General features: G+C 43.4%; 1 protein-coding gene across 1 annotated transcript; it reads right to left on the bottom strand.

Moving 5' to 3' along the window:
* Window positions 1-3,415: 3,415 nt before the first annotated feature.
* On the bottom strand, window positions 3,416-15,104 carry Commd9 (COMM domain containing 9). Its single transcript, XM_047517537.1, has 6 exons — window positions 14,996-15,104; window positions 9,442-9,567; window positions 7,532-7,671; window positions 6,151-6,185; window positions 5,158-5,261; window positions 3,416-4,090 (listed from the first exon to the last, which is right to left on the bottom strand). The coding sequence occupies exons 1-6, from the start codon at window positions 15,044-15,046 to the stop codon at window positions 3,950-3,952; spliced, it is 597 nt and encodes a 198-aa protein (XP_047373493.1). The 5' UTR covers window positions 15,047-15,104; the 3' UTR covers window positions 3,416-3,949.
* Window positions 15,105-15,955: the final 851 nt, after the last annotated feature.

Here is a 15,955-nt window from a genome sequence, read left to right as displayed (position 1 = left end):
ATGCAGTTTGCCACAGGTCGCATCTTGCCTGGGTAACTCTGGAGGCCTGTGCTTAGAAGACGTTGCCATCATCCTGGGCACCATAGTGACAACAGAGAGGGGTACCCACCCTCTGCCCCAATTTTATGGGCCATTTAACACTGGCAGAAAAACTCCTGTTGCATTAAAAGCCACCACAAGGGTATGTGACTGCAGCACATCTTGGAATTGACAATATATTTTGATGTTCTGCAGTTTTGATGCATTTGGAGTCTTGATCTCTGAGAGTGCTCTTCCCAGGGTTAGGAAATTCCTAGAGAGCAGATGCCAACCAATACAGAGCCACACACCCAACTATCTCTTCCTTCAAGCCCTCACACCCAAGCCAATATTCTTTCCACCCTAAATCATCCCAGGGCCAGATCTTGGACAACTCTAGGGGCCACCTCTATAATCCAGAACCCACCACATCTAGTCATACCATCCAATCCTAAATTTACTCAGGTGCCTACCCTGCCTTGACCATTTCTTCCCATGAAAATACCAATAAAGGCTCTGGCCTCTCCTTTCTGCCTCCTGACCAAAGCTGATCTATCCAGGCTCTGAGTGACACGCTGTCTCCTGTCCCTAGGGCTCTGTGAGCACAGACTTCTTTTTCCATAATGATCATTCCCATGTCTTCATGTCTTACCATTCCTAATTAAAACAAATCCCTGGCACACATTCTTCAAACTGGTATAGTGGGTAGGATGGTTTGACGCCAGATAGAGATGGTAAGTACACCCTAGAATGCTCCTGGCCCAGGATCTGAATCCAGCAGGCAGCTGCCTCTGGCTGGGAAGGTGTGGCTGGTTGTTGGCCTGCTTGCTGCTTGATGGCTATGGCACTGGGTGTCTGTCAGTTAATGTCATACATTCCCAAACTAAAATTGGTGAGCTCAAAGAGCTGGGTCCTCCCCAAGAAGCCTCTTAGGTTAGAGCATCATGTATCTGGGACTGAGCACCCAAGGACACTCAACGTATTTCTCCACATTGGCGGAGCACCCAGGGTTGCAGATCTAGGTTCATGTACCTGGGGTTACACACGCTACTTGCTACATCAGTTTCTTGAGAAGATGTCTCCAAAGGGGAGTGACTTCTCTTCTAGTTCCAAGGGCCAACTCTGATCCACCCAGCAGCACTGACAACCATGGGGCCATTTGAGTCACTTTAGGTGCCCAGTGGCTGGGATGGTAAGTGTTCCTACAGATAATCAATAAAGCATTTCCCTTTTCCCTCTGGAATTTGCTGAGTCTCACTTAGGCCTGTTCCTTGGGATAGTGGGAGAGTGCTCTGTCTGAATGCTCACTTACGGGAGCCATTTGCGGGGTGTGAAGGGGATCATGGTACCCCACAAATGTTCACAGGTTGCAGACTTCTGTTTGTTGCTACTGTGATTTGCTCCTAACCCAGTGGTATATCAGAAGCCCCCTCTTTGGAGATGAGTGGCTCAATGTTTAAGCAAAGGAGAGGAAAGGAGGACCTGGTTCCAGTCCTAGGGAGGTAGTCCTTTCCACAGGCAACGCGCCTCCTCTCTAGGGCTGTCAGTATAAGCTTCTTCTTGACGATCTTCTGTGTCTGCAGGTCTTACCATTCCTGAACAACATAAACCCATCAGAATTGACACACTAGAATTGGGAATGGCATCACACACTGTATCTTTTTCTTCCTCTCCTCAACTGAAGAGAACAGGGACTTGAGCCTTCTGTAGTTCAAAGGGGTATGGATGACTGATGTAGATGGGCTGTGTAGCCTGAAAATGGGAACGAGCCTCGAGCATTGCTGGCCTTACCATCCCAGCCCACAACCAAGAGGTGATCTCTGCTCATTCCAGCAGTGAAGGTCCCAGGGAACCAGAGTCATGTACATTCATGGTACAATCTCTGTGGAACACATATGGACCAGGACTGAGCCTGGTGCTCATTCTGTGGCAGTCAGGAGCCCAGTCACCACAGAGATTGATCTTGGTTCTTTTGTCGATGGAGTTTACATTTCAGACCTTCCTGCACCCTAGGGGAGGAGAGTTTGTGCAGAGCTGCTTCATCACACAAGGTACAATTGGGAAACCAGACAAGCATTGAATGAAAGACCTTTGTGATAAAGAAGTAAGGTCGGGACAACCAGAAAGATGGCATTTATAAACAATCCATCCTCACTAAGAGAAGAAAACAAACCCCTTAAACTAGGCCATGAGGGGAAGGGTTGTAAACATTTATTGACTTTTCCATTTCTGTTCTGAATGCCCTCCATATGTCATGTACTCAGGTGGCTCTCTTCAGACATCTATGCTGGGCTCCTCGATCCACACGAGTTTCTTGTGAATGCACACTGGAGGCTGGGAGTCAGGAATTTGAGATCGCTGTAGGTCATGGAGTGAAAGGTAAGCAGAGGGATGAATTCATACCAATGGCTGAACTCCACCTGAGGGTAAGACCAGAGGCTCTCCATCTATAGCAGGTTGGAGTTCATGATCTGTCACTATGTGCAAAAAATTAGAAGGTTCATTTCCTATAGAAAGGACTCACAGCCTTCATCGAATTCTCAGTGGGCATGGACCCCACAGGGTTAAGATCCGCCACGTTTAAAGGCAGGCAACTTAGCTTCCGGGAGACAGCAGACAAGGAGAGCTGAGAATGCTTAATCTTGACTTCCCAGTATCTCACAGGGTGGACAGAGGTATGATTTCTCCTCTCTACTTCAGTTTTTAAGTTTTCCAAATGAGCTAGTTTCAGACCTCCACATCCTCTAGGGAAATCTGGGCCCAAGTCCTAATGAGGCCATTACCAGCAGGTGACTAAGCCTCCGTGAGCAGGTTTCCTCATTAATCAAGGTAGGACAGTAGTGTTCCCTTCCACCACCCCTCTTAGTAAATAAAATGACAAATGACAGGCTTCCTACTTTCATTGCTATTGATAATTAGAGTGAACATATTACTATTATTTTGGAGGCACAGCTTCTGACCCTGGCTGCCTGACCAGCAAGTATATATCCCAACTCAAGGTTCACCCCCTCCATCCACCCCAGACACACACGCTAGAGCTGCCACAGTGAAGGCCTTAGCGGGCAGGCTGCATGCTGCTGCCACTGGATGACAAGGTAGAAAGGACTTCACACACGGGTCCCTATGACATGTGAAGGTCTCGTTGGGCCCGAGTCGCAGGAGCGCCCTAATGGGAAATCTCCTATCAGAACTGTGTACTGACGTCAGCCTGGCTTCTTTGTTTTCTACATAGCAGTCAAGAGCACAGGGAGCCTGGTGAGGTTCACAGGTCTGGTTTCATGTCACACCAGGGGTCAAGGGCTTAGCTGGGAATCAGGAAGCTGGGATTATCTTCAAGAATGAGAGGCAGCACTGGCTGAAGGCGATGACCCGGGTGAAAAGAATCAAGGCCAGAATCATAAACTGTTATTTATTTCCAGTTAGTCCCACTTCCTCACCGGGGAGTGGTAAGAATAAGCAGGCGTTTCGTGCTTCCTAAGCTGGAGAGTGGTCCAGAGGGGGCCCAGCTCAGGGGGATTTGCCTGGCTCTTTGACAGACAGGCACTACTGGCATCACTGGCCTGATGCCCTCCACGTGTTCCAGGGCTGGAACTAACTCCTCAGGCGAGCCCCACAGTCTGGGCCTGAGCTTCCCAGGCAGCGGCAGCTGACGAAGCAACGCTCCCTGAGCACCGCAGCAGCAGACAGGCTGCACTCGGGAGCCTCTCGAAGGTGAAAGCTCCTGTTCATCAGCTTCAGAAAGAGAAAAGAGAGGAGGAGAAGAGCAAGGGGCCTGGCTGCTTCCCCCAGTGCTCCTGTGCCCGCAGGAGGCAGCGAGTCCCCACTCCCGTCAGTCAGCTGGGCTGCTGTTGCAGGGCAGCCTGCTTGCTGGGAGGCGCCTGGACGCTGATGAGCAGCTGGGCATGGCAGTGGGCACTAGCGGCAGGTCAGCTCATTTATTGGCCACAGCAGAAAGCTGGTCTCGGATGCGGCCCAGTCCATCTAACATCGTATCCAGAGTTTCTTTGCTCATCTCCACAGTCACAGCTGAGATGGAGGGTCTGTCCCTGCACAGACTGGGATCTTCCTGGATCTGCAAAGAGAACACGGCCCAGAAAGTCAAAGCCTCCTCTCTTCCCATCTCCCCGTAAGTGAGCCCTGCTCAGTTCTGGGCCTCTGAAGAGAGGCTCTGTGTAGGAGCTGCAAGAGGCCGCAGCCCTGGAGTCATTCAGCAACTGGGGAAGGTGCAGGAGACACTCAAAGGCCTGGGTCTCTTCCCATTTGCGACAAGAGCCTTGGGTGGGTGGCAGGGAAGGGTAAGCCTTCCCTCCGACACCCTGTGGTAGCACTGAAGTGAGAAAACATCATGTGTTCACACTGGTACTTTAAGAGGTGGGTTCTATGGGACACACAAGGACAGTTCACCAGATGTAAGAAAAATATCACAACTTATAGTTTTACTTATTTAATCATAAAAAAGAAAGAAATCAAGCTTTATTAATACTTAAAACAGCTGCAAAAGTGCTCCTGAAGTATATTTTCTAGCAGATGCTGAACTTCAGGGTGTTATGTGAAGTAAATATAGCAACATATTATCTAAGTTTTTAAACTAAATGAACCCTATACAATGTGATTTTAGAAGATTCCTAAAAAGAACTATCAAGCGAAGACCATGAGGCAAGGGCATGTGAACAAGAATAGGAAGCACTGACTTCCACTGCCAACAGAAGCCTGATCTCCAGCATCCTGTAAACTCTGATGGCGAAATCCTACTGGGCAGGAATTGGTGCTGGTAGACTGAAACGATCCAGAATCCATCTGAAATCTGAACGCTCACTCCTACAGTTACAGTAAGTATATGTAAGTATCAGTAAGATTTAGGTATCAGAAAATAATTTTAAAAATAAAGTTTTACACTCGTCACATTGTTTTAAAACGTCTATTTTCAGAGCGTGTTTTAAGATGCCCATGGTATTTTCACACAGTAGTACACATGTACGTGTGAATACACACATGCATGGGGGATGTCAACTTCTTTTTTTCTATGGGCTTAGTCAGTGATCCCAGAACTTTGGTGGCCAATGTTCTAGATGGCCCGCAGGGCCTGACTCACCATGGCACCTCCTCCTTTCCTTCTAATGACGACGACAGTGGACGTACCTTCATCTGGAGCAGGCAGGTGGGGATGGCCATGCGGCTGATGCTGTCTGAGGAGGTTTTGATATCCACTCTCCAGTCCAGGTCAACCAGGCGTGGCAGAGAGACTGTGGAAGAGACAGCTTAGGTCAGAGGTCATGCTGCCCACGTTTATCAAGCCTCTGCTCTGTGACAGATGGCTCTGAAGGCTGTACACACATAACCCATCGGATCTCTGCAGCATGTCTCTGAAAGAGACAGACAGCTGGGCAAAAGACCACAGCAAGTGTGGACCCTCCCCACTACTCTGTGCTACCAGCCCTTGGTACTGATTCATGGGGAGCAGCATCTCCAGACTTGCATCCAAACACCCAACCCTTCAGATGTCAGGACAGAATGACAAGTGACACAAGGCACAGCCTGGGTCTTAGGGAAAGTGTAGCTTCAACAATAGTGGTAAGAGGCCTTGCTTTAAAGAAACAGGCTTGGTTTGAACATGGGTTCCACCACTTGCCTAACCACTGAGCCTCTATTTCCTCTTCTGGAAAATGGGAATAATTTCAGCCCAGCTCACTGCGTTGCTGGGAGAACTAAATGAATCAAGGCAAATCAAGTGCTCCAGCACAGTGACTGGCTTAGGTTAAGCAGAATGACGCTTCTAAATACACACTTTTATTCAATCTTTCAAAGAAATTTTAATTACTGTTGGGTTTTTTCCTTAATTGAAATAGCATTTTTTAAAAAAATACAATTTTTTTTAGTACATCACTTTCTTCTTTGGGTATTTCTGTATTTTTTTTAATAAATGTCTATAACAATGTTTATAGTTATATAAACATATCTACATAAACATATAGAAAACATACAGAAAGAATTCAAAAGAGAAAACACAGCACACAGACTTTGGTTTGGGACTAGAATAGTTTCCTCTGACTTCTGGCTAATACCCTTGGTGTCCTGGCAGATTCAGGCCTGGGGCGGGGGAGAGGAAGGAGAGGCAAATGTCTTGGTACTCACTCTGATTTGCTTGGGCTTCAGTTCTCCAAGTAGATCTATTAAAGGAAAAGATAAGGAAAAAATTATAGAAGAGGGGGGAGATTGAGTTTTCTGATCATGAGAGACCTAAGCCTCTGCCTTTCCTGTGATCTTCAGACCTCCTAAAAGAAAGGACCTCAGAAACCATCCTTCCCCAAAGCAGCCTTTCGTTTATTTGTCTTACAAAGCTTGGTGATGTTAAGACCTAAGTGCTGTTAGTTATTGTAGCTTAGGACAAGAAAATGGCTTACTGCACTGTAATCTTATTGGGCTATTGTTCTCAAAGACAAAACAAAGAAAAGGTCAACTTATGCTCTCTTTATTGAGCACCTGCTACACAGAATACTGCAGCTTATGCAAAAATATACCCAACAGACCTGTCAATTGCTACAGCAAACAGCAGCATCGTCAGATGCCAAGCAGTCAGAATAAAATGTGGTCATTTAAGAAAGTTTTAAATAAACGAAAAACTACTGGTAAACAGGCATTAACTTTCATTGCTATTAGAGAGATCTGTTCAAGCCTTCTGCTAAACAATAATCAATTCTTTAAGTTTTTTGTGTTTTAAATGATCTGCCCAGCTGAGAGGATACAGAGATAACTCACAAAAGAAATGTTAAAATGACCAATAAACCCATGAAAAATATATATTCGAGATCACTAGCATCAAAGATACATAAGCTGAAAATCAGGTCTCATTTGCCATCTGTGGAACTGGGGAAAGTTATGTAAAAAAAAAATCTCATCAGAAAAGATATGGGAAGAGGGACACATTGTGTCTTATTGGTGGAAAGAGTCCATGCAATCCTCCTGATGGCCAAAACCCACTTTGCTCATGGCCTTTAACACAGTGAGGAAATAATTAAGCACATGAGCAAAATTTCTAAATTGTTCACTGAACTGCAAAACTGCTAAAATCCTAAATGTTAAACACTAAGGAATTTAAAAATTTATACCCAGTTCCTTCAAGTAATGGAATATATCTTTTATTTAACCATTAAAAATGATACTGAAGGCAAATACTTGTTAACCTGAAATGTCATCAATGTTAATACTGTTAGCTGAACATAACCAAGTAGTCAAATGGGATGATTCTTTTTTTGTTGTTAAAAAAAAAACAAAAACAAATATCGACCTCTTCATGTATATGTAAAAAGAAACAATAACCAACTCCTAAAAGGCTTTCCAATAAGAAATTAATACTGCTAACTTCTGTGTGGTAGGAGTATAGGAATCTTATTTTCTTCTTTTTGCTTTTCCATATTTTTAAACTTTCCAACAAGGAACATAGTATTTCTAAAGTAGGAATAAAAACAATAAGAAATGTAAAAGTTAGAAGAATATGTAAAAAATGAGCACTTACACATGTTCCAGGATGATTTTTGTCAGCAGATTTTTGAGGTTTTGATGGAAATTTTCTGGAAAGAGAGCCAGAATTTCCTCGGCAGAGGACAGGTCACGGAATGCCACCAGCCGAGTGAGGCGGTGCAGAGCTTGGAGAAGCTGCAGGATAGAAGAAGAGTTCTGTAGCTGCAGGGGACACAGGGCACAAGACAGGAGGCAGGGGCAGGGCCCTGTATCCCCCACCCTACAACTGCATGCTGCAGTCATTTGAATGAGTGACTGGAGCCAAGCAGCCTCTATAGCAGATGCTGATGTCCCTCGTGTCTCTGCTGCCCCGGACTTCACCTGTTGCTTCACAAGACAGATGCAGCTGCCTGACCTAGGAAGCTGTCCGCCTGCCAGAAACTCCCTAAGGCAAAGGGTTAATGTGTCCCTTTTCCTTTTGCAGAAGAATATGACCTTCAGTTAACTTTCTGGTGCTGTTTCCCTAGTAACCCGAGAGAAGTGGAAAGTCAGCTGGGTTACCAGGCAACCCTGCATTGGTCCAATGCCTCTGGACTGAGAGAACCGCGTAAACACCTGGGGCCCTCAGCGTGTGCTTCTCGGAGCAGGCCGCCTGGCTCCTTGCAAGAATCTGAAGTCGTGTTTACTGATATGTGATAAAGAGATACTGGTTCCTGGGGAGTGTGGGCTTTGAATTCAAGGTGGTAAAAAGTCCCAAGACTGTGTCCTTAAGCTGTCCCCTGTGAAAGAGGAGTGCCAGACCCTGCTATGGGTTCCCATCCTAAGTGCTCTATGTGGCTCTGTAGTTGAGTGCGGCTGATAGCTGATCTGTGATTCGGGGAACCCAAGAAAACCCTCTGCAGTGACTGTCTCCCTGCTTTGGAGCTGCTTCCAATACCACTGGAGGCTGCTGGTCTGCAAATGTACTCGCCTAGAAGTGAGGGGAGTTAAAAATCTCCACCAATGATGGGTGGAGGCTAGTGGATAAATGCCCTAGTTGCCTTGCCCTCCAGGGAAAATTCTGAGATGCGTTCTACTTGATTTCTCAGGACCCCTAGTTGAGCCCCACTGCCATGGCAGTAACCGCTCATTAACACACTTTTTTACTTAAGGCTTTTCTAGTTTCCCTGTTTGATTTCCCTCACTCCCTCTTTTGTGTTTTCTAGAATCACCTCCCAAAAAACTTCTGGCACTCAAGTTCTTGCCTCAGTGTCTACTTTTCAGGGAACCGAAACTAAGTCTCCACTCGTGTCTATAATCTTGCCTCTGCTTTTTACTTTTCTATAGTTGATTTTAATGAGCAAAGCTTCCTACTTAAGAAAAACAATAACACGGGCCCATTTGGATGAAGATACTACTGTTTTAGAAGTATATTTGCTCTGGAGAGCTAAGGGAGTCCCTGCTACAAAGTGCAGCATGAGATCTAGGATCAGATGAGGTCAGTTGAGCTGAGCAGAAGACCCCACTGGGGCCGAGGGCTGAGAAGGCAGCCTGCACCTGGCATCCTGAGGGAGCCCCACTGAACCCAGCCCAATTACTACTCAGACCTCACCCTTCTGCGGAAGACTCCTGAAAAATCTGCCTGAAGCTCTCCAGCTGACCATTCATCTGCATTGGCAGTACATAGGCTGAGAAAGAAAACCACAACTCGTTTGGCTTTTGTCTACACTGTCTAGGCAACAAGTCTACAGGAACTTGTTCAGGAGCTGCTTCTGGGCAGTTCTCCCACACATGACTTATTATCACAAGGAAGGGCTCAAAGACAAAAGCTTTCAATTTACTAATATTTAAAAAACCTATGTAGAGTTGGCTACAAAGTCAATTTCAGGGAGAAATTTTCTTTGGACATGGAAATGACTGAGAAGTCCAGAGAGATTAGCAAGGGAAGAGGACCCATGGCCAAAGGTCACTTCTGACCACACTTACTTGCTCCGCCTCCTCCTGGGTCACAGACAAGCTGGAACATGTAATATCCAAGAGTTTTTTCGAGCCAAGGGCTGAACTGGAAAAGCTTTCTTGACACAGCTGCCTGACAACATCTTTTGAGGAGGCCTATGAATTAATTCACAGATGGGGGAAAAAAAATGACAACATGTTTTAAAATAATATTGTCTTAATTATTATGTGACACCTTTCAGACTTAAGATTTAAAGGTATACCGGACACTTTTGTTTCTGAGAAGACAACATAAATGTACTTTTCCCTATTCTTTCTGCTAAGTACAACTAAAACCCCTGGGTACTTCATGGAAAACAAATCTGAGATGACTCTGGAGGGAAGAGAAAGTGGATCTGTTAGGACTCGAGACCCAAGGAATGACATGGTGGTGAGTCCCGGGTTTTCCTTTTGCTTCACATATCCCAGACCCTAAGCTGAAGAAGAGGGTGATGTGGAAATGCCAAGGGATACAGGAAGGGGAAAAAAAAAAGGCTCCAACAAATACCTGTTCTCTGTAGCCAAAGGGCTAGGAGAGGAGTAACAAAGTGAGATGAACGAGCTTTAGACAGTAACTGCTTTCTATTCCAGCCAGATATCACATAAAGAACACACCCCAAGATTGAACACACCCCACTTATGCCAACAAAGGCAAAGTGGGAAGCCCTGTGAGGCTGTGTTGCCTCACCCCAACACTCCCACTGGGTCAAAGACAGTCAAGCAGGGAGCTGGGATCTTCGTCTGCACCAGCGGGTAACAAGCTGCACAACCTGGGGTTTAAAGAGAGTCTGCGCAGGCATCCCCTGCTACCCAGGAAAAACAGAAACCCCTGCTTTCAGGTACCAAGAGGAACCAAGTGGGGAACCTGGACTTCTACCTCTAACAGGCAGTAATGAGGGGGTACTCCCTTTCCCTGCCTGAGTGGTATCAGAGACAGCTGGCTTAAACGTAAGACTTAAATAAGATCCAAAATTTTAATACATAACATGAACATGTCCAGGTTTCAATAAAAATCACGTATCAAACTAGGAACTGGAAAGATCTCAAGCTGAGAAAAAAACACAACCTATAGATGCCAATACCAAGATGAAAGACATTAAAATTATTTGACAAAGGTTTTAAAGCCTCCCTGATAACAATGCTTCAGGAAGTAACTATGAACATGTTTGAAACAAATACAAACAGAGAGAGTCTCATCAAAGGAATAGGAGATATTGAGAAGAATAAAATGAAAAATTATAGAAATGAAAAATACAATAACCAAAATTTTAAAACTCAACAGATGGGCTCAGTACACCATAATGGAAGGGACAGAGGGAAGAATCAGTGGATGGAAGAAAGAACCACAGAACATTCCCAATCTGACCAAAAGAGAGAAAACAAACAGAAACTATAATAAATAGAGTCTCAGAGACCTATAGGACTATAACCAAAGATTCAACATGTGTATCACTGGAGTCCTGGAGGACAAAGAAATAATAGGTGAAAACTTTTCAAGCATAGCTGGAGACACAGTAGTACATATTTCAAGAACCTAAGTAAATCCAACATAGGATAATAATAATTTAAGAAAACCGACACCAAGGTCCATAAGTGAACTTCTAAAACCAAAAGACAAAAAAAATCTTGAAACTAGTGAGCAAGAAGCAACACTTTAATAAACAATTAGAATGACAGCAGTTTTCATATCACAAACCAGATAACAAAAAAAGCACAGTATTTTTCAGTGTGAAAGGACAGCTGTCAAACTAGACTCCTACAGATAATAAAAATATCCTTCAGGGATGAAGAAGAAATAAAGATATTCATTGGTAAAAGAGCACTAAGAAAATTTGTCACAATATTTACTTTAAAACAACAGGTAAAGCAAGTTCTCTAAATAGAAAAGAAGGAATAAAAGAAGTGTAAGGATCCAGCTTGACTAGACTGCAGTCACCTTGAGCCATGACCACTGTGACTGCCCTTGGGGAACCCTGGCCTCTTTTCCCACGGGCCTCCTAGCAGACTAGAAAAACACTAGGCCACCCGAGTGTATGTGGAGCACCAAGTGCCAAATACTGGTGCTGTCAGTATCAAGAATATGCCTGACATCTTTCTTTGGTCTCTTTCTATCTGTGGCCTACTGAAGTCAGTTCTTTCACACCAGATTTTCTTGGAACAAGAAGAATCCTTGGAATGTCAAGCAGAAAGAACAGGGCAAGCAAAAAACCAAAAAAAAAAAAAGTATAAAACAATATGTTTTCCTTTCTTTTCTTGAATTTTCTAAATATGTTTAAAAGTTGAAACAAAATTTATAACACTGTCTGATGTACCTCTAAAGGTACCCAGAGGGAAAACTCAAGACAATTATGTTACAAGTGAAGGAAAGTTAGGAATAGACAGAAAGGTAGGAGTCTATACTTTCCCTGATACTATGATGACACCAATAGGCTGTGATAAGCTATAATACACAAAGTAGTAACTACAGCAACTACTAAAAGGGCCATAAAAAGAAATACACTTTTAGAACTAGGACAAATCAAAGCAACTCTAAAAAATAACCCATGGGAAAGCAGAAAAATATAAATAGAAATAAAAAACAAGAAAGAACAGAAAGAAAACAAAAAATAAATTGGCCGCCCTAAGCTCTAACATACGAGTAAGTACACTAACTCTAACTGGCACAAACATACAATTAAAATACAGAAATTGGCACAGTGGATTAAAAATATGACTCAATTTAAATGTTTTATACACAAAGCTCCCTTCTAATATATGATATGAGTAGGCTGGAATGTAAAAGGATGGAAAAAGAGGTGACATGCAAACATTAACCAAAGGAACGCAAGAATTAAGTTATTATCAGATAAAGCACGTGTCACAAAATGAAAATTACCAGAGAAAGAGAGGGACACTATGTAATGATAGAAGGTTCTACCCACCAAGAAGACAACATCCTAAATGTATTCGTACCCAGTAAAAGAACTGAAAAATATGTGAAGCAAAAGTTGACAGAACTATTAAGGAGATATAGACAAATTCACAAATACAGGTGAGCTATCAATGCCCCTTTTCAACAATTAATAGAACAACTACAGATAATAAGGACACAGAAGGACTCAACAACATAATCAATCACTCTAATTGACAATTACAGGACACTTCATATCTCAAAACAGCAGAATACACACACACCTCAAATACCTGAACAAATAATCAAGATAGATTATATTCTGGGTCAAAAAATAGCACATTATTAATTTTAATTTTAAAAATTTATGAAGTTTGTATCATGACCCAGAAATCAGAAACAGAAAAATAACAGGAAAATGTTAAGCATCTGGAAATTTAAACAGTACACTAAATGATTCACAGGTCAAAGACCAAATCCCAAGGGAACTTCAAAAAAATTACACTGAGTGAAAATGAGAAAACAACATATCAACATTTGTGGGACACAGTCAACAAACTGTTGAAAAGGAAATTTATAATACTAAATGTGTACATTAGAAATTGAAGCAAGTGTCAAATTAGCAATCTAGAACCTAGAACATATTTTTTAAAACCCAAATCTCAAGATTACAAAGGCAAATACTACAATTTAGAATATGGACAAAAGACATTCCGCTGAAGATACACAGACGGTAAATAAGCACATGAAAAGAGGCTCACCATCATTTAGTCATTAGAGAAATGCAAATTAAAAACACACTGAGATGCCAAAACACGTCTATCAGAATGGTTCAAATAAAATATAGTGATAACATCAAATGCTGGTTGGGATGTGGACATTCTGGAGTACTCTGAAAACGGTACTGGAAATATAAAGTGATACAGCTTCTCTGGAAGAGTTTGGAGGATCTTAAAAAACAAAACATGCAAATGTTTTGCAAATGACCTAGTAATTGTACTCCAAGCCTGTACACACACACTTGCAGCAGCTTTATTTGTACTAGCAAAACTGGAAACAATCTAGATGTCTTTCAACAGGTCAAGCAGTTTTGTGATATCCACCCATACTCCTCAGCAATAACAAAGAAAGAACTATAGATACAGAAAATGTGGGTAAATATCCAGAGGATTAGGCTGAGTAAGGAAAAAAAAAAAGTCAACCCTATGAGAGGTTACACTGCATGATTTACATAAAGTTCTTTTGTGTGTGTGTGTGTGTGTGTGTGTGTGTGTATGATACGCATTATTTCGGACCTGGGGTCTCATGCATATTAGGCAAATGCTCTGCCACTGAGCTACTTCCCAAACCTTTTTTTAAAATTTTGAGTCAGGGTCAAACTAAGTTGCTGAAGTTGACCTGAAACTTCTGATCCTCCTGCCTCAGTCTCCCAGGTTGCTGGGAACACAGGCCAGCACCATTCTTGAAATGAATGTGGGAGGTTAAAGAAGGTGTGGAGGATGATGGAAGTGAGTGTGACTATAAAAGAGTAACATGAGGGGTGTTGTGGTGATGTAAACGTTTTGTATTTGACTATCAATGCTAACACCCTGGCTGTGATATTTTTCTACAGTTTTGTGGAATGTCACCACTGGGGGAAACTAGGTAAAGGGTAAATGGGATCTTTCTGCCTTATTTCTTACAACTGCATGTGAATCTACAGTTATCTCAAAATAAGAAAATTTAATTTTAGAAAAAGGTAAGAGTACATAGGATAAGAGCAATGAAAATGAACGCACTATTGCTACACAATTGTTGGGATATACTTATGAACAATAAAGTGGTGCTTTCAGGAGTGGAGAGTGGGGAGGTCATTCAAAATTAAGCAAAACTAGACAGAGACCATTATATGGACTGACGATAATGCTGTCTCATGAACTGTAGAGTATAATTAACTCAATCCTCTTCATCTCCTAAAGAGAGAATGAAAGTTAAAGACAAGGTCCTTCATAGATCCTACATTCTCAAGAGAAGGCGGACAGTAGGCAAATAGATTCATAATGTCACGAGTGACAAGTTTTACAAAGGAAAACAAAGTCACCCTTCTATACAGGAAATCAAAAGTTAATTCCAACCCATCATTTCATTTGAGCTTTACACATCCGTTGAAGTGTGTCCCTTTCAATCCACTTAATCTTTCAAACAAACAAAAGCGTTCTGGCCCTTTCACCAGCAGAGGCGAGAACAGAAAACCCAGGCCTCGAGAACACAGAAGGCACACCTCACTCGGAGAAGCGGGTCGGTGCAAAGCGGGAGAATTTTCTAAGAACCGAGTGAGGGAGGATGAAATGGGGAACCCGCAAAACGGATCCAGCAATTACCACCTCCCACGCACCAATCCCGAAAACCGCCCCAGAGACTAATAGTAGGGGGCATTTGTACTGTGTCTTCACATCCGTTATCTCATTTTTTCTCTCCCAAATTCCTGTAAGGGCGTTATTAATTTTATGTATGCTTTTAAAAAGCTCAAAAAGGGACAACGGTTTCCCCGGGTCACACAGAGAAACAGTGGCAGAGTTGTGGCTCCAAACCAGAGCCAATTTATTCCCACTACACGTTCCGTGTGCCCCGTAAACTCCGTCCCGAAGACAAAAGGCGGCCGCACGCGCCATTTACCTTCAGCAAGCTCTGGAGCGCCGCGAAATGCTCCGCTGTCAAGGCGGCCATCTTTCCGAAATCATGTGACCGCGGTCGTGGGAGGAGCGCGATCACGTGACCCCGCCGCCTGCGCGGGGCATGCCGGGGGCTGTAGTCTTTCAAGGTGGCGAAAGTGGGTTTGTTGTGGCGCGGTGGGTTGGGAGGGACCAAGAAGGGCTCTACTGCAGGATGGCTAACCCGGGGACTCGAGGACCCAGGAGCTGGGAGGATGGGGAGGGAGCATGGTGTTCAGGGAGGCAGGTTGACCTGGCGTATCTATTTATCAGGGCCGGCAAACTATTTTTCCCTGAACCGGTGCGGGTGGACTGGATGATTTGCGTAACTCATGCTTGGCGGGCGCCTTGGATGCGTAGCTGTTCCTAAAGTGATCAGTCTGCTGACCGCTTGGAATCAAAACGAAGTTGTGCGTATTGGAATTTACACACACACACACACACACACACACACACACACACACACCATCTCGATAAAGGTAAACTTACTTTTGCATGTGTAGTTTCTGTCTCTCAAGTAGGTTGGAGCTGGCGTTATTATTAAGTTTATCCAAATTGGAAGACTGAATCATTTAGGATTTTTGTAACTTAACTATAGTTCTATGGGAGATCCGGTTTGAAGAGCAGGTGAGAAAGTATTTAGGAGAGGGGATAGGAAGGAAACCACTATTGCTTATCCAGAGTCTTGTTACGTCTATGACAAGAGTGGGATGGGAGTGGTTAACAGAAATGATTTAATCTGTTGATTCTACAGACCAGTGTGAATGTAGTGAGTAATTTTGAATTGGCAGTAGTGGACTCTGATTTGGCAGTGATCAGAGATCCTAGTTCAAAACATACTGAAACTGTATCCATAGGGCAGAGCACAGTAACTTAGGTGAATGGCATATTCGTTAAATAAACAAACAAAAAGCGTGATTAGACT

Source organism: Sciurus carolinensis, chromosome 11 (genome assembly GCF_902686445.1).
Source record: "Sciurus carolinensis chromosome 11, mSciCar1.2, whole genome shotgun sequence".
Lineage (NCBI taxonomy): Eukaryota > Metazoa > Chordata > Mammalia > Rodentia > Sciuridae > Sciurus > Sciurus carolinensis.
Note: the sequence above shows the minus strand (reverse complement) of the source record. Positions and strands in the feature narration are given on the sequence as shown.

Coding starts and splice junctions, on each gene's coding strand:
- Commd9 (XM_047517537.1), bottom strand. CDS start 15,046: ATGGCCGCCTTGACAGCGGAGCATTTCGCGGCGCTCCAGAGCTTGCTG. Junction 9,568..14,995: donor CGCTCCAGAGCTTGCTGAAG/GTAAATGGCGCG, acceptor ATTAATTCATAG/GCCTCCTCAAAAGATGTTGT. Junction 5,262..6,150: donor TGAAGCCCAAGCAAATCAGA/GTGAGTACCAAG, acceptor TCTCTTCCACAG/TCTCTCTGCCACGCCTGGTT.